The following is a 25,948-nucleotide window of genomic DNA, read 5'->3' as shown; positions in this document are numbered from 1 at the left end:
ACTTTAAAAATGGTCCACATTAAAAAAAAATCTTAAAAAAAAATTCCACCTTAAAAAAAAAAAGAAAGAAAAGCAACAGTGAGTAATATTGTTGGGGCATCCCTGCTCCAGGTGAAGTTAGTCTGAGGTGAGGGAAATCGGGGCAGCCCCAGCTGTTGATCACAATTCTCATAATCCTTTTAGACCTTCACCTCCAGACAGTATTGATAAGTTACTTGAAGAGCCCTGTAGTAGTTTCCTAGTGCTGTCCTACAAATTACCACAAAGTTGGTTGCTTGAAAGAACAGGAAATTGACATTATGCTAAGTGAAATAAGCCAGCCACAGAAAGATAAACACTGTATAATTCCACTTCTATGAGTGGTCAGAATCACAGAGACAGAAAATAGAATGGTGGGTGCCGGGGCCTGAGGGGATGGGGACAAAGGAATGAGGAAATATTTAATGGATACAGGGTTTCAGTTTTGCAAGATGCAAAGAGTTCTGGAGATAGATGGTGGTGAGGGTCGCGCAACAGTGTGCCTGTCTTTAATACCACTGACCTGTACGTTAAAAAGGATTAAGATGGTAGATGTATGTTATGTGTATTTTATCCCAATAAAAAATTGGAATATTTTAAATAAATAAAAATTTTTGATTGTAAAAATGTATAATAAAAAAAACTATTCTCTCACAGTTCTGGAGGCCAAGTCCAAAATCAAGGGTCATCAGGGTTGGTTCCTTCTGGAGGCTTTGAAGGAAAATCCACTCCATGCCTCTATCCCCGCTGCTGGTGGACGCAATTCTTGGCCTCCCTTGGCTTATAGCTCCATCGCTGCAATCTCTGCCCTCCATTTTCTCCTTTTCTGCCTCTAATAAGCACGCTCATCACTGGATTTAGGACTCACCCTAATCCAGGACTGGAGGACTCAAGATCCTTCCCTTAATTACATCTTCAAGACCCTTATCTGTAATACCAAATAAGGTCACATTCTGAGGCTCTGGACAGACACATCTTGGGAGGGGAGAGGGGCACTGTTCAACCCACTACAAGTCATTATCCCCTAAAATGTTGCTTCATTACTTGGAAGAAAAAAATCAGTCCTAAGGAATTCCTTGGCCGTCCAGTGGTTAGGACTCTGTGCTCTCACTGCTGAGGGCCCAGGTTCGATCCCTGGTCGGGGAACTAAGATCCCACAAGTCGTGCAGCGTGGCCAAAAAAAAAATCAGTCCTAGAAGCAACCATTGCCTTCAGCTAGGGCTTGTGATCTGGCGAGAGAAGAGCAGAATAGTTATACTCCTATCCACCCACTGACCAACTGCTCTTATGCAGTTAACAACCTGAACAACGCCATGCCATGATTCTGGTACTCGGGAGTTCTCAGTTCAAACAGGGCTACCTGGCTGAGAATGATCAAACCGAGTGGATGAGAAAACAATTGTGATACTAGGCAGAGTAATTGTGCCCCAGAGATGTCCACACCCTCCTCCCCAGAACCTGGGAATCCGGTACCACAGAGAGGAATTATGGTTGATTTAAGGTTGCAAGTAAGTAGACCACCCTGGAGTAACCCAGCAGGCTGAGTGCATCACAGGGGTTTCTGAATGTAGAAGAAATAGTGTCAGAGTGATGTGATATAGGAATGACTCAACTCGTCATTGATAGATGTGAAGATGGAGGAAGGGGCCATGAGCAGACGAGGTCAGGCCGCCTCTGGACGCTGGGAAAGGCAAGAAAACAGATTCTTTCCCAGAACCTCCAGAGGGCAGCCCTGCCAACACCTTGATTTAAGCCCAGTGAGACCCATTTGGACTGCTGACCTCCAGAATCATAAGACATCAGTGTTGTTCTAAGCCACTACGTTTGTGGTAATTTGTTACCGCAGCTGTAGAAAACTATGATGACTTTCAAATCTGGGGCTTCTGTTTAGACTGTTAGGTATAAGGCACAAGGATATATTGTACAACATGGGGAACAGAGTCAATATTTTATAATAACTGTAAATGGAGTATAATCTTTTAAAATTGTGAATCACTATATTGTACACCTGTAACATATAATATCATACATCAACTATACTTCAATTTTTAAAAACAATTTTTGGGAATTCCCTGGCCATCCAGTGGTTAGGACTCCACAATTTCACTGCCAAGAGCGTGGGTTCGATCCCTGGTTGGGGAACTAAGATCCTGCAAACCGCGTGCCTCGGCCAAAAATAAATAAATCCGATTTTTTAAAAGTCTGGGGCTTCTGGGGACTTCCCTGGTGGTCCAGTGATTAAGACACCGTGCTTCCAATGCAGGGGGCGGGGTTCCATCCCTGGTCAGGGAACTAAGATCCCACATGCCCAGCAGTGAGGCCAAAAAAAAAAAAAGAGTCTGGGGTTTCTGATGTGAGACTGGGCAAGTTTCCACATCAGGAATTTCTCTGCCTCTGTCCCCAGATGCTGCCCCTGGGAACCACGATGCAGAGAACGTCGTCCGCTTCGCTCCGGCTGCAATGTCTCTGGTGATCCTGGGGGTCTTCCTGGTTGATGCCTGGTTCAGCAGAAAGGATTTCAAGAGGAAGTCAAGAGCTCGTGAGCCTCAGCCGACCGCGGAGGAGCCCTCATAACTGTGAACCACACCCCAAGATTCTCCGCTGCACAATGCTTCATTCGAGTGCACAGCTCTGGCCACTGCTCGTGTTCCCTTTGGGGAGACCCTGGAGCGGAAGACGTCACGACAACGGTGGAGGCTGGCAAGGAGGAGTCATCAGCCCTTGGTTCAATCCACAACTTCTCTCCCCACGTCAGCTTCCCCGTGCTTCTCCACACTCTCTGGCACTTGTGATCCTAGGCTCTTCCGAAATCTTCCATCCTCAGCTTCGGGGGTTCAAGACAAGTTTTCTCCTCTCTCTGACTCACCCCCCTCTGCTTTTTCTTCTTCTCAATTCCATTTCATCAGATCCACCAAATCTTCTCCGTCAACCTACACCTTCTCTTGCCACGCCGTCCAACCCCGGGAATATCCTCCTAGTGTGTCACCTCTAAGGAGATGACCCCACTCCTGAATTTCCAGCCCCAAAGGGCTCCTTGGAAGGACTCTCATTTTAAGCTCTCTCGGACACATGTTAATGATGGGTGGTCCTGGCCACATGGGGAAAATAGTGCCTACTCGTGAGGTACTGTGTTTATCTCCTGTCCCTCTCTCTACTATCTTGCTGCAGGTCTATGGTGTCCACGCTGGCTGGGGTCCAGGCACATAAGTCCCATCCACCCACATTTCACTATGCCCTCATTGAACACTTCTCCCATACAATGTGTTTTAAAATAACAGCAATAAAATAAAATAAAATAAAAATAACAGCAAAATAGTGTTGGTGCTTCCTAACAGCTGCAGAACGTTCCTTTTCTTGGATGCGCCATTATTTGCTTAAGATGACCCGCATTGCTGGCTTTTACGTTGTTTCCAGCCTTGCTGTATTAAAGAAATGCAATTGACATGCGTTTACAAATGTCATCAACACATCATGTTTCCCACATGCATGTATATTCATAGGCTACATTTTGAGGGAGGAATTGCTGAGTCTGCATCTGTAAATTGAACAGATACCAACAAGGAGATTCTGCCCGGAGGAAGTCCTTGATGGTGTGTGTAAGCGGGGGAGATAAATGGAAAAACTATCCCCAAGCCTGGTCACAGCTTTGGCTTCACTCCACGTTATGGGCTGGAGTGTGAAGGGCAAAACCCCCCAAAGATGCTATCTTTCACTGAAAATCTTAAGCTCCATGATGTATTTAGTTTAAGGCCACTCATTAAATTCTGAAGTTTTTCTCCTGCATATACCTTTTTTTTTAAACTGGATTCTTTTGCCTAGTGCAAGGATTTGCCCTCCTTAAATACAGAAAAGGCATTCCATAAGTATATTTCCAGGTGGCAATTCCACATAGCATAATGTTTTCAAGGTTTATCCATGTTATGCCATGCGTCAGTGCTTCATTCCTTTTTTTTATTTTTTATTATTTTTGCGCTACGCGGGCCTCTCACTGTTGTGGCCTCTCCCGTTGAAGAGCACAGGCTCCAGACGTGCAGGCTCAGTGGCCATGGCTCACGGGCCCAGCTGCTCCGCAGCATGTGGGATCTTCCCGGACCGGGGCACGAACCTGTGTCCCCTGCATCGGCAGGCGGACTCTCAACCACTGTGCCACCAGGGAAGCCCTCATTCCTTTTTTATGACTGAATAATATTCCATTGTATGGATAGACCACCATTCATCTGGTGATGGGCACTTGGGTTGCTTCCACTTTTTGGCTGTTGTGAATAATGTTTTTCCGAACTCGGGTGGAAAACAATCTGGCAGTTCCTCAAGTTGTTACCACATGACAGCAATTCTGCTCTTAGTTGTATATCAACTGAATTTTTGGATTCTCATTTTTGGAGGTGGGGGGGTGGCTTCTTTTGGTGGAAGTGTTTGATGATTCCTATTTGTGCCCATGCATTTCTATGTAGAGAGCTGGTGGCTTTGGGGTGATTTGCACATTTCTTGTTCAATGTATTCCTAAATATATATTTAACACTTGTGATTGCTACCATAAAGTTTTTAGTACAAGGGTGCCCTCTGCTGTCAGGGTAGTGAAGTACAGCTTTTTACTAGATGACTAGCAAATAGGGGGAGTTTTAAGTCCTTGATTTTTTTTTTTCCTTTTTTTCTTACAAAATCCTAATTTTTCTTTCTCTCTCCTTTTTCCCTTCACCATGCGGTATACAAAAGGTACCTCTCCCCTTTAATTTCAATTCTCTTTTCTCAAAGGAGGGTCACGTTTCCAAGACCGTAGTAGTCAGTGCCCTGATGTGTCTGAACGCTTTTTTACTATTTTCACACCTTTCTCTTTCTGGTGGTGGTTTTCACACAACTACTATGTATAAAATAAATAAGGTAAAATTATATATTGTACAACACAGGGAATGTAGCCAATATTTTATAATAACTAAATGGAGTATAACCTTTAAAAATTATGAATCACAGGACTTCCGTGGTGGCGCAATGGTTAAGAATCCACCCGCCAATGCAGGGGACACAGGTTAGGAGCCCTGGTCCGGGAAAATCCCACATGCCACGGAGCAACTAAGCCCATGCGCCACAACTCCTGTACTCTAGAGCCAGTGAGTCACAACTACTGAGCCCACATGCCACAACTACTGAAGCCCACGCGCCTAGAGCCCGAGCTCCGCAACAAGAGAAGCCACCGCAATGAGAAGCCCAGGCACCACAAGGAAGAGTAGTCCCTGCTTGCCGCAACTAGAGAAAGCACGCACGCAGCGACAAAGACCCAATGCAGCCAAAAAATACATAATTTTTTTAAAAAAATTGTGAATCACTATGTTGTACGCCTGAAACTCATATAATATTGTAAATCAGCTATACTTTAATTTTAAGTCCAAAGGACTTTTACCTGAACCGTCTGAGACTAAGTTGCAGACCTGATGCCCCACCATCTAAATCCTGATGGGTTTTCCTGCAAAGACGTTCTCGTACGTAACCACAGTGCAATCAACGAAATCAGGACATTAATATAAGGCTGCACCGTCTTTAGAGGTTATGTGGGAGACACGTTCTCATGCAGTTGCCACAGTCTCCAGCTACCCAGAAAGCCTGAAATATTAAATAAAACCTTCATTATAGATGAGTGACCCTCTGCCCATGGATTCTCCACAGCTGGTCTCATATTTCATCCCCAGTCTAACTCCCCCGAAATGCACTCCCAGGTATGGTCCCCAGGTTCATCTCAGCCAGACCCTGCAATGCACCAGCGTGTGAGCTGGGATTCGCCACAGGTGATGAGGCGGACCTCGAGATGATGAACATCATCTTGTGAGGCACCTGCTTGAGGAAGGACCACGACCGTCCCTCAAGGGGTGCTGGTCTCCAGCAACGGGGGTGTTCTCAGGGAAACTGAGCAGCTCAAGATCTTCAGGTTCGTCCACACCAATGACCCAATCCCAGGTCTCAGGTGGGTTCCAAGAATGCTTACTTCATTTCCTTGGAAGCTCTGCCACTGTGATAAGAAGACCCCTCGCCGGATTTTCAGCAGCGCCTGCCCTGCAGCTTCAGAAGGACCTCTGGATTTCGTGACATGTCTTCCATAGGAGATAGGCTGCCCTGAGTCAGTCACCTGTACTGTTTCCATTACGACCTGTTTCCCAGCACCTTGCCTGTCAGCTGCACTCCACCCCAATGAAGCCCAGGTGAGAATAAGCGAGGCCCCCGTGTGCTGGAGACTAGCTCCACCTGACCCCACCCTCGGCTCGCTCACAGACCCACAAACATACCCAGATCCGCCTCCATCCGTGGTTCTCGACCGAAGGCGAGTTTCCCTCCTCGGGGACGTGTGGCAATGTCTGCAGACAGTTCTGGGGGTCTCACCCGGCCGGTGGGGGCTACTGGCATCTGGTGGGTAGAGACCAGGACTGCTGCTCGACATCTTACAGCGCACAGGACAGACCCCTGCCCCACAGCAAAGAATTATCCGGCCCCAAGTGTTAGCAGCGCTGGTGTTGGGAAACCCTGCTTGAAGTCCGTTACCTTCTGCCTTTCCCTGGGGGGCTTTTGTGGGTTCTAAGATGAGCGCATGACCTCAGCCCAATTTGACAAATAAAAGAGAAATGCTTCTCTCCCCGTCACTGGGCAAAAAACAAGAAAACAAGTGGCCCAGATTGGCTCTGACAGTCATCTCGTGACCCACCCCCCAAAGAGACTGCACTAGTTTCTTCCTCCGGCTGCTGTAACAAACACCATCACCTTGGTGACTCAGAACACATAAATGTATTCTCTCACACTTCCAGAGGCCGGAAGTCCAAAGTCAAGGTGGCGGGGCTGGGCGGGGTGGGGAACACACCCTCCAGCAGCTCTGGGGGAGATTCTGTTCCTTGCCCTTTGCAGCTGCTGGGGGGTCCAGCCATTCCTCGATTTGAGGCTCCATCATCTGTCTCTGCCCTCAATCCCCTCATTGCTTCTTCCTCTGCTCTGTCTTCTAAGGACACTTGTTGGATTTAGGGTCCACCCAGATAATCTAGGACAATCTCACCTCGAGATCCCCAATTACATCGGCAAAGCAACTTTTTCCAAATTGGCTCCCGTTCACAGGTATTTGGAGTTAGGACTTGGACGTATCTTTTAGGGGGAGGCACCCCACCATTCAACCTGTTACAAACACCCAGCCTTGGAATGACGTTGCACTGGTAACTGTCAGACCGTCATCTTGCAGTAGGAATCTTGATGATGTCACTGAACTCAAAGCCTGCCACACCCCTGGGCTTCTACTTCTGTGAAATAGTGTTCCTTCCTGCTTTTGCCTGGGGTGAAAGTCAGCTCGGCTTACATCCTCTGAGTATGTCCTGTCATCAGCAGCCCAAGGCATCCTGACAGAATTCCCAAGCCCCAGAGTGAGGTGTGAGGATTTGACCCTGACTTGGTTTCCCTTTGTGAAGAACCCACCCCCTGAAGCATTGTCCTTTCACGTTGCATTCCCGGGTCTGTTTATTACTTTGCACCATCTCCTCTCTGGGCTTCTGTGGCTCTGGGTTTTGTTTTGCATTGTTTTGTTTGAGATTGGTTTCTATCATCTTTCATCAGTCTGAAGGTCGTAGCTAGGTTTGTGAATCACCTCAAAGCCTTCAGAGAAGTAGGCGGCGATTAGGTTGATGTGTGAGTTAACATTTGTGATCCTTGGGGTTTCCGTTTCAGAAAGGAAGCAGATATTGGTTGTGAAGGTTTGTGGTTAGCATTAGCCCTGAGGTGTGTTGCTCACACCTACATAATAGACAAATCGCCCTGTGATTAGCTGTTCTCCTGGGCATTTAGGCCTCTAACGCTCCCCCCAAAAAGAAAGTGGGTTCTAGAATCAGACTTTGAATTCCAGCTCCTCTTCTTGCTAACACACTCCCAAGTGTTTTTCTTCTTTTTTAGCGGGTAGGGAGTTTGTGATTTTAAAAATCTGTTCTTCCCAGTCGATTTGCTTGCAAGCCACACTAGTGAAGCTGACTCTTTTTTTTTTTTTTTTTTTAATTTCTTTTGGCCTCGCCATGTGGCATGTGGGATCTTAGTTCCCTGACCAGGGATCGAACCCATGCCCCCCGCAGTGGAAGCGCAGAGTCCTAACCCCTGGACTGCCAGGGAAGTCCCTGAAGCTTATTCCTCTTTATTTGAGCAGAAGGGAACGCATGGGAAGTACACTGGGGGTGCTAAGGAAGCAGATTTTGAAAGGGACAGAGCGGTAGGCAGAAAAGAGGGTCCTCCCAAACGTGTCCACATCCTAGTCCCCAGAACCCTGTTACTTTACAAGGCAAAGGGGGGATTAAGGTGGATGATGGGATTAAAGTTGGTAATCAGCTGACTTTAAAGGAGGAAGATGATCCTGGATTATCCGGATGGGCCAAGTGATATCACAAGAGTCCTTAAAAACAGGAGATGGAGGCAGAAGCGGGAGAAACAGAGAGACGGCAGCGTGAGAAGGACCTGGCCTGCCATTGTCTGCTCTGCAGATGAAGGGGCCACAGGCCAAGAAGTGCAGGCGCCTCTAGAAGCTGGAAAAACGTAAGGAAACAGGTTCTCCCTGGGAGCCTCCAGAAGGAACCATACCTGTTCACTCTTTTTTTTTTTTTACTTTTATTTGAGTATACTTGATTTACAATGTTGTGTTGGTTTCAGGTGTAGAGCAAAGTGATTCAGTTATACATACACACGTATTCATTCTTTGTCAGATTTTCTCATATAGGTTATCACAGAGTACTGAGTAGCGTTCCCTGCGCCACACCGCAGGCCCTGGTTGGTTAGCTATCTTATATAGCAGTGTGTGTGTGTCAATCCCAACCTCCCCATCACACACACGTTTCCCCTCTGGGAACCGTAAGTCTGTTTTCTGATATCTGTAAGTCTGTTTCTGTTCTGTAAATAAGTTCGTTTGTATCATTTTTTAATTAGATTCCACATACGATGATATCATATGGTATCTGTCTTTCTCTCAGAACTGTTCGCTCCTTGCGTTCAGCCCAGAGAGGCCCACTTCGGGTCCCTCCAAGGGCCGCCCACAGCATGGCAGCTGGCGAGTGGGGATGGGAGGGAAGGTCGTGATCCCAGGCATCCTGTTTCCGCAGTGGTTCCTCCGCACCATGCTGTCCCCAGCGTGACGCGGCGATAACAAGGCCAGGTCTGAGTCGGTCTGTTCCTGGAGGGCATCCCCAGCGCCTTGCCAGGGTCTGGCACACAGAAGGTCCTCAGTAAACGTCCAACGGCAAGGAATATGCAGCGGCCATTCCCCAAGCCCAGCGATAACTCACGGCCATCCAATGAGGTAGTCAGGTTATTCTGCACAGTTTACAGCTGGAGAAACCAAGGCTCAGAGAGGAGACTGGAGGTGTGCAAGGTCCAACGGGGGACCATGAACTCAAGCATCAGCCAGACAACTTGCCCATGGCCATCCAGTCCCCCACATGGCCCACACCAGAGGGAGCTGATGCCGCACCCCAAAATTCCTGGTTTGGATTCCCAAGGGAGGCATCTGATGGCCCAGCTCACCTGTTGGCAGCAGGGCACACTGTACCAGCCAGCCCCTGGGTCAAGTGCTCACCGGCTGTCCAATCCACTGTGGCCAGAAAAGGGGTAATACTGCCACCTAGAGGACGCTGCAGGCATGGCAGCCAGCATTCTTTGGCCAAGACTGCTACCTAGAGGGTGCAGTGGCCATGGCAGCCAGCATTCCTTGGCCAATACTGCCACCTAGAGGATGCTTCGGGCATGGCCGCCAGCTTTGGTTGGTTGCTGTTCCACCTTGGTGACTGCCTCCCTGGTGGCTTTCATACCTGCTCCAAGAAGTTACTTGGGGAGGCGCTGTCCCCTCTCAGAGGATCCATAGGACATCTCCAAGCCCACAAGGCGGGCACTTTCAACCCAAAGCCTCCCGGCTACCTCCTCATCCTCAGCTTCCGGGGCCGGAGCCTTCTCTTTGAGTCCCTCAAAGTACTTTCCAGAAACGCCCTCCAACTCCTCCGCCACAGCCAGGTAGGTGCTGGGCTGGGCCGCCAGCTGGGGGCTCTTGACCAGCAGCCAGAAGATGGGCCCTGCATCGGCCCACAGAGAGTTCAGTCCACACATTCAGAGAGGAAGATACAGAAAGCCCAGCACCACCCCAGGTGGCTCAGGGCCCACGAAGGCCAGAAGTTTCCCTGGAGTCCCACAGAGCTCTCCTCCAGGCCTTTACCCCTCTGTTTCCCAACACCAGGAGCTCCCTTCCCTGGCACTGCCCAGACAAATAATTCCAGATGCAGGGACCAGCTTGAAAGCTGCCTCCTCCAGGAAGCCCCCCTGGCTTTTCCCAGGCAAACAGAAGGTCCCCCTCCTCTATGTCAGCCCCAAGTCCTCATCCCACCTGATCTTTCTTTAAAGTAGCTTCTGTGTATTGAGTGTCTCCAGTGCCAGCTTCAGCTTAAGGTCCCTGATACCTAGCCTCCACCAACTAAATGTTTTTCAGGATTATAAACACTAGTTATAAAGCTCTAATTATTTATTCGGCCAGGAATTGTGCTGGCTCTTTTAGGGAGGTCTCATCTAATCCTCCCCACTGAGGCAGGTACTATTATGACCCTCATTTTGCAGATAAGGAAAGGGAGTTTCGGCGAGAAGTCACTTTGCTGGGTGGCCCAGCTAGTTTGGGATGAAACTGGAGTTAGCCCAAGCATGGCCGGACTCCAGGAAGTCAGCTCCATGACCTCCACCTCTGAAACAGTCTCATCAAACAGGCTCTGGCCTGTTTCCCAGGGCTATTCTGAGGCTGGCAGGCTGGGCAGACATATGAAAGTGACTCAGTACCAGGGAAGATACAGGGCAGGGGGCAGAGCAAAGCCCCCGAGATAGTCTCTGAGTGTGATGTTAATTTTATGTGTGAACTTGACAGGGCTAAGGGATGTCCAGAGAGCAGGTAACATTATTTCTGGGGTGTCTGTGAGGGTGTGAAGAGATTAGCATTTGAATCAACAGACTATGTAAAATCCACCCTCACCAATGTGGGTGGGCACCATGCAGTTTGTAGGGGGTGAAAACAGAACAAAAAGGTGGAGAAAGGACGAATTCTCTCTCTCTCCTTGAGCAGGGACATCCATTTCCTCCTGGCCTCAGACACTGGCGCTCCTGGCCTTCGACTTGGACTGGGACTTACGCCATCGGTTCCCCTGGTCCTCAGGCCTTTGGGTTTGGAATGCAACTACACCGTCAGCCTTCCTGGGCCTCTGGCATACAGATCAGATCCTGGGACTTCTCGGGCCCCACAGATGCATGAGCCAATCCTCCCTAATAAATCTCTCTAAATATCTATGTACATCCTATTGGTTCTGTTCCTCAGGAAGACCCTAACACACTGAGGGAGGGTCCTGAGCCCCAAGCTAGGAGGACAGGGGTTCAGTTAAGGGACCCCAAACTGGGAGAGGACTTACCGAGCGTGAAGCTGGAGAAGGTGGAGCTGTGCATGCCCGTGTGTCTGCCCAGCTCTGTCCTGGCCACGCCAGGGTGCAAGGCATTGACAGTCACACCCGTGCCTGCGGAGAGAAGGAAAAAGTGAGGCAGGCAGACGTCAGGTTCACCCCTACCATCCGAGGGGGCTCCCCCTGAATCCATGTCGCCCTCTTGCTCTCACACCTCCACATCCCCAGTTTCACTTGCAAGGCAGCTCTGTCTCATGGCTGCCCAGGGCAGAGCCTCTGAACCTGAGTGTGTAAAAATCACTTGCAGGGCTTGAGAAGCCCAGACCGCCAGGCTCCACCCCACAGAGTCTGAAGCAGTGGGTCAGGGTGGGGTCTGAGACGCTGCAATTATGACAAACACCCAGGTGAGCTGACACTGCTGGTCTACTGACTCTTTGAGAAGCAAAGGCAAAGGGCAGACTTTTCAACTGCAGCACTATGGACACTGAGGTCAGATGATTCTTTATCCTGGGCCTTGTAGGAAGCTGAGCAGCATCGCTGGCCTCTGCCGACCAGATGCCAGGAACATCACCCAACCTGCCCCTGCTCCGCAAACTGACAGCGAAAAATGTCTCCAGATATTGCCAAAGCTTCACTGGTCTAGAGCACCAAAGGCTCAGGTGCCTGTCCGGGATGAGCAGAGAAGAATGCTGTGATTGGTTAGTGATGTCTGCTTCAGGCACCAGCGGGGAGCGTGGTGGTGAGTGTGTCATATGTTTGCCTACTCGGTCCTGGAGTCAATGCTTGACCTCCCGTCCACCCAGAGTCACAGCAGGACTGTTTCAGGCTCGGAGCTAAAGGAAAGGGGAGACCAGCGAGGCTCGCCACACACACACCTTGCAGCCGCCGGCTCAGCTCCTTGGTGAAGAGGACAACGGCCAGCTTGCTCTGGCAGTAGGCTGCCTTAGTGTCATACTTCCTCTTCTCCCAGTTCAAGTCCTCGAAGTCTATGTGCCCAGCAACGTGGGCCAAGGACGAGAGGTTGATGATGCGCGAAGGAGCAGAGGCTTTCAGCTTGTCCAGCAGCAAGTTCGTCAAAAGGAAGTGACCTGGATGATGGAAAACGAAAAGATAACTTTCACTGAGTTCTTGTCCCGTGCATAGGACCATACTGAGAACATCACCTTATTTCATCCTCCCATAACCCATTTTTCTCAACAGGGTCCAACTTTGCGCCCCCCACCAGCAGGCATCTGGCACCACCTAGAGACAATTTTGATCATCACAATTGTGGACAGTAGAGGGAGTGCTACTGCCACCTAGTGGGTGGAGGCCAGGGATGCTGCTAAAAATCCTACAATGTGGGAGTTCCCTGGTGGCCTAATGGTTAGGATTCTGGGTTTTCACTGCTGCAGCCAGGGTTCAATCTCTGGTCAGTGAACTGAGATCCCACAAGCCGTGTGGCATGTCAAAAAAAAAAAAAAAAAAACCTACAATGTACAAGACATTCCTGATAACAAATTGTCACAAAGCCCTGTGATAACCCTCTATGAGGTCAGCTAGAGAAGAGATGCCTTCTGTCTCCCAAAATCCTTTCTCCCTTTCTTCTTCAGTGATAGAATTTTGGGTTATGCATGAGACTGCCCAGTGAAAGACTACATTTCCCAGACTCCCTTGCAGCTCCATCAGGTCACATGACTGAGTCCCAGCCCAAAGGGGGTGAAGGGTAGTCACATGTGTTATGGGTGAATTGTGTCACCCTCCCCAACCCCCCTAAAAAAATATGCCCTACCCTCCAGTACCTCAGCATGTGACCTTATTTGGAGAGAGGGTCTTTAGAGAGGTGATCAAGGTAAAATGAGGCCATTAGGGTGGGCCTTAATCCTATATGATTGGTGTCCACCCAACGTCCATCACCCTTACTAACAGACTGCAGATGCATTCAGGGTGACAAAAGATAAATTGACACAGTGAGAGAAGGACAGACAGAGACTGGGGGACAGACAGACAAAGAGACGAATGGCCAAGAGGCTGATGGAAGGTCCGAAGGACTGAGGGTCCAGCGATGAACAGGCGATTCCCTGAGCTGCCAGGTGACCCTGCTCATGGCCGCCTGGCCACATGCAGAGAGGAAGACCCCACCCAGAGCTGTGTCTGGCCCACGGGGGCTCCTGCTCACGTCCCAGGCCGATGCCACACAGCCTGCAGCCTCACCCAGGTAGTTAACGCCAAGCTGCATCTCAAAGCCGTCCTCGGTGGTCCAGTGGGGGCACCGCATCACGGCTGCATTATTGATCAGGATGTGCACTCGCTCCTCCTCTGGAAGACAGGGGTGAGGACAAATGTGTGACTCAGTTTCCCCTTCTGTAATGGGGTGATAATACAACCTGCTGGGTAGAACAGCTTCGTTATTATCTATTTGACAAGTATTTTCTGCAACCTAAGTGTCCATCGACAGAGGAATGAATAAAGAAGATGTGGTACCTATATACAATGGAATATTACTCAGCCATAAAAAAGAATGAAATAATGCCATTTGCAGCTACGTGGATGGACCTAGAGGATTATCATACAAAGTGAAGTCAGTCAGAAAGAAAAAGACAAATACCATATGATATCACATGTGGAATCTAAAAAAATGATACGAATGACCTTATTTACAAAGCAGAAATAGACTCACAGGCATAGAAAACAAACTTATGGTTACCAAAGGAGAAGCGGGGGAGGGATAAATTAGGAGCTGGGGATTAAAATATACACATCATTATATATAAAATAGATAACCAACAAGGACCTACCTATTGTTTAGCACAGGGAACTATATTCAATATCTTGTACTAACCTATAATGGAAAAGAATCTAAAAAAGAATTTGTGTGTGTGTGTGTGAGCGTATGTGTATATAACTGAATCACTTTGCTGTACACCTGAAACTACAAAAACACTGTAAATCAACTGTATTTCAATAAAAATTTTAAAAATACACACACAGGAATACCCTGGCAGTCCAGGGGTCAGGACTCCATGCTTCTGCTGCAGGGGGCACAGGTTCCATCCCTGGTCAGGGAACTAAGATCCCACATGCCATGCAGTGGCCCAAAAAAAGACCAAAAAACCCCCAAAAAACACAAGCTAGCCACAAGAATAGAAGGGAAAAGTTCTGCCTGTAATGATCTCCAAGATAGAACCGGGGAGAAAAAACAAGGGGCAGCACCAGGTATGTAACAGGCTCCGCTTTGTACAAAAAAGCCAAGGGGAAGTGTTTCCCCGTTTGCTTTATAAATGCATAAATGGTCCCCAGGAGGACACACAAGAGGTAGAGCACTGAACACATCTGAGGACGGCATGCTGGGAGCTAATGGCAGGCATGGCGGGAAGATGTTTTGCTGTATCCCCATTTGCACTTTCTGAACGTTTAACCCTGCAAATGTTATTCCTGTTTGAAAAAAAATAAATTCTTAAGTCGTTCTGAGACCATGTGGTGGGGAGCAAAAGGAGTGAGTCAGGCATCAACGTGACGGAAGTGCAGAGAAATGCCAGCCTGATCCCTGGATTTGCAAAAAGAAACACCCAGGAAAGAATGTGGGAGCTCCAGACGCTCTGCACTAACACTTAGTTACCTATTGTCACAGCCACGTCCCCCAGCGGCCCGGGCGCTCCTCGGAAGCAGAGCCTGAATCTGACTCACGTCTGTGTCACCTGCGTCACCCAAGAGTCAGAGAGCCTCCGGAAATGTTGGCTGAATCAGTGTTTGTGCCCTTCTCCACCTAACTCTTCCTTCCTCCTTGGCCTCTGCTTCTTGTAGGATCGAAGCACACATAGGACTTAGTTTTCCTAGACAGCAGTCAGTTAACTTCTTCTGTAAAGGACCAGGTAGTATATACTTCTGGCTTTGCAGGCAATATGGTCTGTCTCTACTAAACTCTGCCCTCCCAGGACCAAAGCAGCCACAGATAATACATAAACCAATGGGCATGGCTGCATGCCAATAAAACTTTATGGAAACTAAAATCTGAATTCTGGGAACTCCCCGGCGGTCCAGTGGTTAGGGCTCTGCGCTTTCACTGCCAAGGGCGCCAGTTCCATCCCTGGTCCAGGAACTGAGATTCCACAAGCTGGGGCTTCCCTGGTGGCGCAGTGGTTAAGAATCCGCCTACCAGTGCAGGGGATGCGGGTTCGAGCCCTGGTCCGGGAAGATCCCACATGCTGCAGAGCAACTAAGCCTGTGTGCTACAGCTACTGAGCCTGTACTCTAGAGCCTACGCTCTAAAGCCCACGAGCCACAACTACTGAGCCCACACACCACAACTACTGAAGCCCGTGTGCCTAGAGCCCGTGCTCCACAACAACAGAAGCCACCGCAATGAGAAGCCCGAGCACTGCAACAAAGAGAAGCCCCCGCTTGCCACAACTAGAGACAGCCTGCACGCAGCAACAAAGACCCAACACAGCCAAAAATAATAATAATAATAATTAATTAATTTTTTTTTAAAAAAAAGAAATCCCAGGACTTCCCTGGTGGTGCAGTGGTTGGGCATCCGCCTGCCAATGCAGGGGACACAGGTTCGATTCCTGGTCCGGGAAGATCCCACATACTGTGGAGCAACTAAGCCCATGCGCCACAACTACTGAGCCTGCACCCTAGAGCCCACAAGCCACAACTACTGAGCCCGCGTGCCACAACTACTGAGCCCGCATGCCACAACTACTGAGCCCACACGCCTAGAGCCCATGTTCCACAGCAAGAGAAGCCACCACGATGAGAAGCCAGCGCACCACAATGAAGATTAGCCCCCGCTTGCCACGACTAGAGAAAGTCTACGTGCAGCAACAAAGACCCAATGCAGCAAAAAATAAATAAATAAATTTATTAAAAAAAAAAAAATCCCACAATGTGGCACAGCCAAAATAAAATAAAATCTGAATTCCATACAATGGTCACATGTCGTGAAATGTTATTCTTTTAATTTTCTTTCCCCCATGTAAAAATGAAAAATATGTAAATGTGAAAATGTCAGAAGAGAAAAAAATGTAAAATCTTTACCCGAAGGCTGAACGAAAACAGGTGGCAACCAATACCTGGCTCTAGGACCTGCCTGGTATAATTCCCTCCTCACAGCCTGGCCGCCCAAGTCCTCGCCCCGCAAGGCCAGTGTCATCCCTCTTACCTTCAGTGATCTTCGCTGCAAACTCTCGGATGGACTTAAGGGAGGCCAAGTCCAGGTGCCGGGCGTTGACGCGGTGATTAAGGGTCTCCCCTCGAATCTCCTTGGCTGCTGCCTCACACTTCTCCAAGTCTCGACAGGCCAGAATGATGGTACCTCCTGGAAGAGCCAGACCAAAAAAAAAAAAAAAAAACTTTTAAATGAAATTTTTAAAAAAACTTCCACTCCTGAAGCAACCTAAACGTCCATCAGCAGAGGAATGGATAAAGAAGATGTGGTACATATATACAATGGAATACTACTCGGCCACAAAAAAGAACAAAATAATGCCACCTGCAGCAACATGGATGGACCTAGAGATTGTCATACTGAGGGAAGTAAGTCAGACGGAGAAAGACAAATATCAGGTGATATCACTTATATGTGGAATCTAAAAAAAGCGTACAAATGAAGTAAGGTACAGAACAGAAGTAGAGTCAGTACGTAGAAAACAAACTTATGGTTACCAGGGGATGGGGGGATAAATTGGGAGACTGGGATTGACATATACACACTATTATACATAAAACAGGTAACTAATAAGAACCTGCTGTATAGCACAGGGCGCTCTACTCGATACTCTGTAATGACCTATATGGGAAAAGAATCTAAAAAAAAAAAAAGAGTGGATATATGTATACGTATAACTGATTCACTTTGCTGTACACCTGAAACAACACTGTAAATCAACTATACTCCAATAAAAATTTTTTAAAAATTAAAAAAAAAAAGATCCACTCCTAAGTATAGATACCCAAGATAAATGAAAACATCAGTCCACACAAAAATGTGAACTCACATGTGCACAGCAGCACTGTGCAGAACAGCCAGAGGTGGAAACAACCCAAATGCCCATCGAGGGATAAATGAATATTGGTGGGAGGGATAAACTGGGAGCTTGGGACTGACATGTGCACACTACTATACATAAAATAAACAACCAACAAGGACCTACTGTACAGCACAGGGAACTCTGCTCAACATTCTGTAACAACCTAAATGAGAACAGAACTTGAAAAAGAACAGATACGTGTATATGAATAACTGACTCACTTTGCTGTACACCTGAAACTAACACAACATTGTAAATCAACTATAGTCCAATATAAAATTTAAAAAAAAATTTGTTAAGGGATGAATGAATAAGTGACATGTGGTTTGTCCATCAGTGGAATATTAGCCATGAAAAGGAAGGAAATTCCAACCTATCTACACCATGGACGAACCTCACAAACGTGATGTCAGTGAAAGCCAGACACAAAAGGACACAGAGTGCATGATTCATTTATCTGAAATGTCCAGAAGAGGCAAATCCACAGAAGGAAGATGAGTGGTTTCCTAGCTTTGGCGGGGAAGGGAAATTAGGGGATGATGGCTTAGAGGAGCCAGGTTTCGTTTTGGGGTGATGAAAAATGTTCTAAAATGGAGACCAGTGACGGGTGTACAGTTCTGTGAATATACTAAAAATCATGGAAGTGTACACTTTAAATGTGTGAATTAAATCTTAATACAGCCTTTAAAAAGAAAACTTTTGGGGGACTTCTCTGGCAGTCTGGCGGGTTAAGGCTCCGTGCTCCCACTGTAGGGGGCACAGGTTCCATCCCTGGTCGGGGAACTAAGTTCCCGCATGCCGGGGCGGCACAGCCAAAATTTAAAAAAAAAAAAAGGAAAAAATTTGATTTTTTTAAACTTTTGTTTTCAAATTAGAAAAGTGAGAAGAAACAGGGATTGAGAGGAGGACGGGCAGCAAGGATGCCGCGTGGGTCCACAGGGCTCATCCTCCACAGCTGGGCCAGCTGCCTCCTACACATCTGGCCCCCCCCATCACACAGTCCAGAATGGACTCATCAAGTCCTGGATCTGTCTGTCCTCCCAGTGGCAGCCTGGCTCTCAAGGGACCACAGTGGGTGTGTTGGCCCAATTTCCCTTCTCACTTTTCTTTTTCTTTAAATAAATTAGCTGTCTTATTTTTTGTTTTCATTTTTTTAATTTCTTTTTTTTCAATTTGTCTATTTATTTATGTTTGGCTGCGCTGGGTCTTCGTTGCTGCGCATGAGCTTTCTCTAACTGTGGCAAGCAGGGGCTACTCTTTGTTGCGGTGCACGGGTTTCTCATTGTGGTGGCCTCTCTTGTTGCGGAGCACGGGCACTAGGTGCGTGGGCTTCAGCAGTTGTGGTGCGCAGGCGCAGTAGTTGTGGCGCACGGGCTTAGTGGCTCCGCGGCACATGGGATCTTCCCGGACCAGGACTCGAACCCACGTCCCGTGCGTTGGCAGGCGGATTCCTAACCACTGCGTCGCCAGGGAAGTCCCTCCCTTCTCGCTTTTTCCTGAAAGGAGCGCCTGTCCCTCCCTTGGGGAAACCCCATGTGGTGTGGGGGGCAGGGGGGCTGCCCTCATGGACCCCCACCACTCTCACCTCAGGGGTGAACAGGCAGCTCAGGCCTGGTCAGTCCGTCAGGGACCCATTCACTGGTCACCTCGACTCGACCAGCCCAAGGAGAGTTTCCAGTCTCCCCAGCCCTCACCCCTGCCCTGCCCTGGCCTCCCCGTCCCAGCCAAGGCAGCTTTGGTCTTCCAGCTGTTCAAACAAAACCTTAACTCCTCCCTTTCTCATACCTGAACCCACAGGAAACCCCACTGATTCCAAGTTCAAAAGACATCTGCATGTGCTGAGAAGGGACTTCTCCATAAGCCCAGTCTGACCGTGAGAGAAACGTCAAACAGACCCAAATCTGACCCAAAAGAAGCGTGTTCTTTCTACAAAACGCCTGACCAGTAAGCTTGGGAGAGCCTGACCCCCAACCTCTGACCTAGGCCCCGACCCAGCCATTAGGACTGAGTCCAACTACAGCAGGAAAGAGCACAGCCGATGCAAAGAGAAAAACCCAAACCAATAACTGCTGAGCGCCCACGGCCTCCTCTGAGACCCTGAACCTGCCCTTCCCTCTTCCAGAGACACAAGCCTTTCGGGCTTAAGCCGGTGTGAGTTTGTTTCTGCCACTTGCAACCAAAAGAATCAGATGCCTTAACATCCCCCGGGAAATCAAACCAAACTATCAAATCAAACTATCAATCAAATCAAACTACGACAGGCTCAGTAGTTGTGGCTTGTGGGCCAGATCTCGCGTCCGAGCCCCAGGCAGAGAAGCAGGTGCCCACTGGGACTTCACCTCTTCTGGCCAGCTCCAAGGCCGTCTGTTTCCCGATGCCCGTGTTGGCGCCGGTCACAATGACGGTCTTCCCGGGAATGGTGGTCTTGCTGGGACAAGCCCCGCCGGCGACAAAGTCCCTGGAGATAAAAAACGGCAGGTCAGTTCGGTCTGTCTGTCCTCTCTCACCACAGGTGTCCCTGACTGTTGTGATCTCAGGGAAATGACCTCTCTGAGCTTGTGTTCCCCCAACGGAAAGATGGAAGCGACATCGCATAACTCCACGGGACCGGTGTCGTGGTACAGGTAAAGGACTCAGTATGGTCTGCTGCGGGGAGCGTGCACAGCGAGACAATCGTCATTTTAGAAAGACCCCCTGTGGCTGCTCTAACAGACCACCACAAGCTCACTGGGTTAAAACCATGCAACGGGGCTTCCCTGGTGGCGCAGTGGTTGAGAGTCCGCCTGCCGATGCAGGGGACACGGGTTCGTGCCCCGGTCCGGGAAGATCCCACATGAGCGGAGCGGCTGGGCCCGTGAGCCATGGCCGCTGAGCCTGAGCATCCGGGAGCCTGTGCTCCGCAACGGGAGAGGCCACAGCAGTGAGAGGCCCGCGTACCGCAAAAAAAACATGCAATGGTATTTCCTACAGTCTGCAGGTCAGAGTCTGAAATGGGTCTCAGTGGGCTAAAATCGAGGTGTCGGCAGAGCTGTGTGCCTCCTGGAGGCTCGAGGGAGAACTGAGAATCGTCCCCATACCTTTTCCAGTTTCTAGGGGCCGCCTGCATCCCTTGGCTCGTGGCCCCTTCCTTCACCTTCAAAGTCAGCGGCACAGCATCTTCAAGCCCCTGACTCTGATGCTTCTGCCTCCCTCTTATAAGGACCGTTGTGATGATGTTGGGCCACCTGGATAACCCAGATCATCTCCCATCTCAAGGCCCTTAACAAAGTGACATCTGAAAAGTCCCTTTTGACGAGTTCTGGGAATTAGGACATGCACATCGTTGGGGGCCCTTATTCTGCTACTATGCCCACATTCCAGAGGCTAAATACTGGAAACAACCAAATGTCACCAACAGGGAAATGGCCAAATAAACAATATTATCTCCACACAAAAGAAGGGCAACGTACAACACGGTAGCCACCAGCCACCAGAGGCTATTATTTTTCTTTTTTTTAATTAATTAATTTACTTTTTATATTTATTTTTGGCTGCATTGGGTCTTCGTTGCTGCGCAAGGGCTTTCTCTAGTTGCGGCGAGCAGGGGCTACTCTTCGTTGCGGTGCACGGGCTTCTCATTGCAGTGGCTTCTCTTGTTGCAGAGCATAGGCTCTAGGCACCCGGGCTTCAGTAGTTGTGGCACACAGGCTCAGTAGTTGTGGCTTGTGGGCTCTGGAGCACAGGCTCAGTAGTTGTGGTGCACTGGCTTAGCTGCTCCGCGGCATGTGGGATCTTCCCGGACCAGGGCTCGAACCCGTGTCTCCTGCATTGGCAGGCGGATTCTTAACCCCTGCGCCACCAGGAAAGTCCCCTGAGGCTAATTTTTTAATTTAATTAAAAATAAAGAGTCTAAACTAACACAACATAGTAAAGCAACCATACTCCAATAAAATTGTTTTTAAAAATAAAATGTAAAAAAAAAACAAACAATAGTCATACTTTCCCCCCTAGGGCATTCAGTTTTCTTTTATTCTTCCCATGCTGGCCCTTTTTTATTTGTAAGCTTTTTCAGAACTGAAAGGCATCAGCATGAATAAAAATAACAGCAGCCGAGGGACTTCTCCAGTGGCGCAGTGGTTAAGAATCCGCCTGCCAATGCAGGGGACGTGGGTTCAAGCCCTGGTCGGGGAAGACCCCACATGCCGCGGAGCAAATAAGCCCGTGCGCCACAGCTACTGAGCCCGTGTTCTAGAGCCCGCGTGCCACAACTACTGAAGCCTGCACGCCTAGAGTCCGTGCTCCGCAACAAGAGAAACCACCGCAATGAGAAGCCCACGCACCGCAACGAAGAGTAGCCCCCGCTCGCCGCAACTAGAGAAAGTGCACGCGCAGCAACGAAGACCCAAGCAGCCAAAAATAAATAAATAAATAAAAAGTAGTCGCACGGTATGGCTCATAATGGACAGGGCAAATGTAAAACATTTCGATGATCACAGGAAGTTCTACTGACCGGTGCTCCTATAGAATATTTGGTAGCTGTTTTTTGGTTTGGGGGGATTTTTATATTGAAGTATATAGTTGATATACAATATTATGTAAGGTACAGGTGTACAATATAGCGATTTACAATTTTTAAAGGTTATATTCCATTTATAACCTATTCCATTTATAACATAAAATATCTGCTATGTTCCACGGGTTGTGCAATATATCCTTGTAGCTTATTTTATACCTAATAGTTTTTACTTCTTAGTCCCGTTTTGTCTTGTTTTTATTAAACGAATTAGCCTAGGAAAGAGAAGAAAGAACTACAGTACGTCTATATACCACGCAATACGATCTTTTCACTTACTGACTTGGACAATTCTAATTTGTTTCTCTCATTTCGGACAACGGGAGCTTAGGTGGTACACACTTTCCTTGCATCTGGGCCACGACTTGACATATGAGAAGTGCTCAATAAGTGTCCGCTGAATGAATGAATTAATCCATTAAAAGTCCAGAAGCAACTAAACCAAAATGTTTACCAGGGCCCGGATCCGCCCCTTTCTCTGGGTGACCTTGGGCCGTGACCTGCCCTCTCGGGGACCAGGCTTGCCCCCGCATTCTCTGGGAGCACTGCTGGACGGGTGAGCTGGAGGACTCCTGGGTGGGCCAAGGGTTGGCAATCTCCACTCGGCTTTCCCTCCCTCGTCCTTGCCCACCGGCCAACCGTTACCGCGCCTGCGGGACCCGCACGTACTTACTTGAGCAGCACGGCGCCACCCACCGCTGTACCCAGCGCGGACAGCGGCAGAATGTAGCGATTCATTACGGGCCGGAGCCGGTGGGAGTGGCGGGAGGGGTCCCACTGCAGCCGCCCGCAGACCCGCGCCCGGGGTCAGTCCTAGGAGCGCGCTGCCTGGGATGCACGTGGGGAAGTGCAGACCAGGCTGGAACCCTCGGCTTCCGGAAACGGGCGGGGCGGAACTTCCGGGGGAGGGACCTATAGGGAGGGGCCGTGAGCGCAGCTGCAGCTGGGCATGGTAGTTTCCGGAGCCGGGGGCGAGGCCGTGGTCTCGGGGGCGGGGCCTACACGCAGTTCCAATAATGTCACACTCGTACAGCTGCTGGAGGGACCCCACGATCCCAATCCAGAAGCTGCTGCTTCCGGACTTCGGTCCTCTGTGTGTTTCAAATGTACAAGCATGTTTCCTCTTCTAAAAATATGTTCCTTACAAAGTACTATGTATAAAATAAGCTACAAGGATATACTGTACAGCACAGGGACTATAGCCAATATTTTATAAAAACTGTAAACGGAATATAATCTAAAAATTTTGAATCACTATGTGGTACACCTGAAACTAATATAATATTGTAAATCAACTATACTGCAATAGAAATAAATAAGGAACATAAATATATGTGTTCCTCGTAGACTTTCTGGGACAATTTGATAATTTCAATGCTCAGAATCCAAGACCTACTAGCCTGGGAGGTTCCCAAACTCCTGGGTCCTGAGGCAGGAGGACATGGGGGCATACACTCGGTCTGAAGGAGGAAGGGCTGGGGGCCTGGACCCCTGGGTCTGAGGGAGGAGAGGCTGGGGGTCTGGACCCCTGGGTCTGATGGGGGAAGGGTTAGGGACCGGGACTCCTGGGCCTGAGGAGAGGCTCACCCTAATTCAAAACGACCTCATCTTAATTAATTACATCTGCAAATACCCTATTTCCGAATAATGTCACATTCTGTGGTCTACTGCAGGTTAGGATTTCAACATATGAATTTGTGGGGGGAGAGGGGCAAGGCAATTCAACCCATCCCACTTATAATACCCAAAAGTTGGAAGCAACCCAATTTTGTAATTGATATGTCCATCGACAGCTAAAGGAATAAGTTATTTATAATAACTTCATATAATGTACTCAATAAAAAGGAATGAGGACTTCCCTGATGGTCTAGTGGTTAAGACTCCAAGCTCCCAATGCAGGGGGCATGGGTTCAAACCCTGGTCGGCAAAGATCCCACATGCCCTGTGGTGCGGGCCCCTTCCCCCCCCCCCCACAAAGAAGGAATGAACTACTGGTATTTACACAATATGTATGATTCCAGTTACATGACAATCTAGGAAAAACAAAACTATAGTGAGAGAATGAAGGTCAGTGGTTACCAAGGGCAGAGGGGTTGGGGGAAGTGATTACTGCAAAGGGAACTTTCGGGGGGGTTGGAAAGAATCTCTAAACCGCACTGGTGTTTATATACGTGATGACATATTTGTCAAATCTCATCAGCATGTTCACTTAAAAATAGTGAATTTTAGGGCTTCCCTGGTGGCGCAGTGGTTGAGAGTCCGCCTGCCAATGCAGGGGACACGGGTTCGTGCCCCGGTCCGGGAGGATCCCGCGTGTCGCGGAGCGGCTGGGCCTGTGAGCCATGGCCGCTGAGCCTGCGCGTCCGGATCCTGTGCTCCGCAATGGGAGAGGCCACAACAGTGGGAGGCCCGTGTATCGCAAAAAAAAAAAGTGAATTTTATTGCATGTAAATTACAGTGCAATAAAGCTGAAAAAAAACACTGAAAAGATTTGCATAATTTTGTTTTGGAAATTATTTGACTCCAAGTAACTCATCTGATTTATGATTGGATCAGGTTTGACAACAATCCACAGGCATACTTCAGAATGCTTATGAAATGACAAATATCGGACCCATAAATTGTCACATGTCCCAAGAGGTTTTTTTGGTTTTTGGTTTTTGGATTTTTAGCAAGACAAAACATGCTTATTTAGTTAAAACTGGTGAGTGGGGGCAGGACATGGCAGAAGTGTACAGAGCTGGAGATGAGAGGGTCAGGGGTCAGCACAGCACTCAGGATGGAGGATCCAGAAGTCTTGGAGGTGGGCAGTTCTTTGGAAACTTATCACCCACTTTCCTCGGAGGTACATGAGGCTCAAGAGCCCCAGGGGGGCTCCAGAGTCCTGACCAGGAAGGGAAGCCTTGTCCCAACAAGTCTAGGGAGGCCCTGCCCCCAGCAACAGCAGGAACTCTTGGGGACAGCAAGCTCCAGGTTTGTCTCTAAGATGGGGATGTCCAGGGTAGAGAAAATCTAGAAACTCTGAAGCTCCATCATCCACAGATGAGGAACACCAGTAGCTGAGCCCAAGTGGGTTATCAAATGGATTAACCACAGACACACACAGACTTTGCAAACTAAAAAGCAAAAACAAGAGATAAAAACAACCCCAACGCTGTCATGAATCACCATCTCATAGAGAACCAACAAGTGGCTACCAGTGGGGGGACGGGAGCAATATAGGGGTGGGCGAGTGGGAGGTACAAACTGCTGGGTGTTAGATGGCTACAGGGAAGTATTTATTGTACAACATGGGGAATATAGCCAATATTTTGTAATAACTGTAAATGCAGTGGAGCCTTTAAAAATTGTATTTAAAAAATTGTATAAGGGGCTTCCCTGGTGGCGCAGTGGTTGAGAGTCCGCCTGCCGATGCAGGGCACACGGGTTCGTGCCCCGGTCCGGGAAGATCCCACATGCCGCGGAGCGGCTGGGCCCGTGAGCCATGGCCGCTGAGCCTGCGCGTCCGGAGCCTGTGCTCCGCAACGGGAGAGGCCAAAACAGTGAGAGGCCTGCATACCGCAAAAAAAATAAAATAAAAATAAAAAAATAAAATAAAAAGTACGGACGCTGACTCTCTCAACCTCGAATAAAGCATCCCCCTCTGAGCCTTTTTCTTCTCTTTTATAAACTGGTCTCCTAATACCTACCTCTAGGGCAGGAGTTAACAAATATTTTCTGCAAAGGACCAGATAGCAAATAATTTCAGCTTTTGGGGTCATCTGGTCCCTGTTGCAACTACTCTGCCATTACAGCAGGAAAGCAGCCGCAGACAGTATACAAACAAATGAGCAGACCTGTGTTCCAATAAAACTTTATTTACAAAAACAAGTGGAGGGACACAGTTTGCTGGCCCCTGTCACGAAGTTTGGAAGGAGGACAGAAAGTAATTCATGACAAAGATCTAACCC

General features: G+C 48.6%; 1 protein-coding gene across 1 annotated transcript; it reads right to left on the bottom strand.

The window, feature by feature from the left end:
* Positions 1-8,478: 8,478 nt before the first annotated feature.
* Positions 8,479-22,863, bottom strand: RDH13 (retinol dehydrogenase 13). The gene is made up of 7 exons (XM_082676599.1): positions 22,672-22,863; positions 19,786-19,904; positions 16,579-16,734; positions 13,626-13,730; positions 12,308-12,520; positions 11,445-11,546; positions 8,479-10,076 (listed from the first exon to the last, which is right to left on the bottom strand). Exons 1-7 carry the CDS (start codon positions 22,734-22,736, stop codon positions 9,832-9,834), a joined length of 1,005 nt encoding a protein of 334 aa, XP_082532725.1. The 5' UTR covers positions 22,737-22,863; the 3' UTR covers positions 8,479-9,831.
* Positions 22,864-25,948: the final 3,085 nt, after the last annotated feature.

This window comes from Grampus griseus, assembly GCF_964374135.1.
Source record: "Grampus griseus genome assembly, chromosome: 19".
Taxonomy (NCBI): domain Eukaryota; kingdom Metazoa; phylum Chordata; class Mammalia; order Artiodactyla; family Delphinidae; genus Grampus; species Grampus griseus.
This window is presented reverse-complemented; position numbering and strand designations above follow the sequence as displayed.

Coding starts and splice junctions, on each gene's coding strand:
- RDH13 (XM_082676599.1), bottom strand. CDS start 22,736: ATGAATCGCTACATTCTGCCGCTGTCCGCGCTGGGTACAGCGGTGGGT. Junction 16,735..19,785: donor CTTGGAGCTGGCCAGAAGAG/GTGAAGTCCCAG, acceptor TGGCTCTTCCAG/GAGGTACCATCATTCTGGCC. Junction 10,077..11,444: donor CTTCTCCAGCTTCACGCTCG/GTAAGTCCTCTC, acceptor GGGCCGATGCAG/GGCCCATCTTCTGGCTGCTG.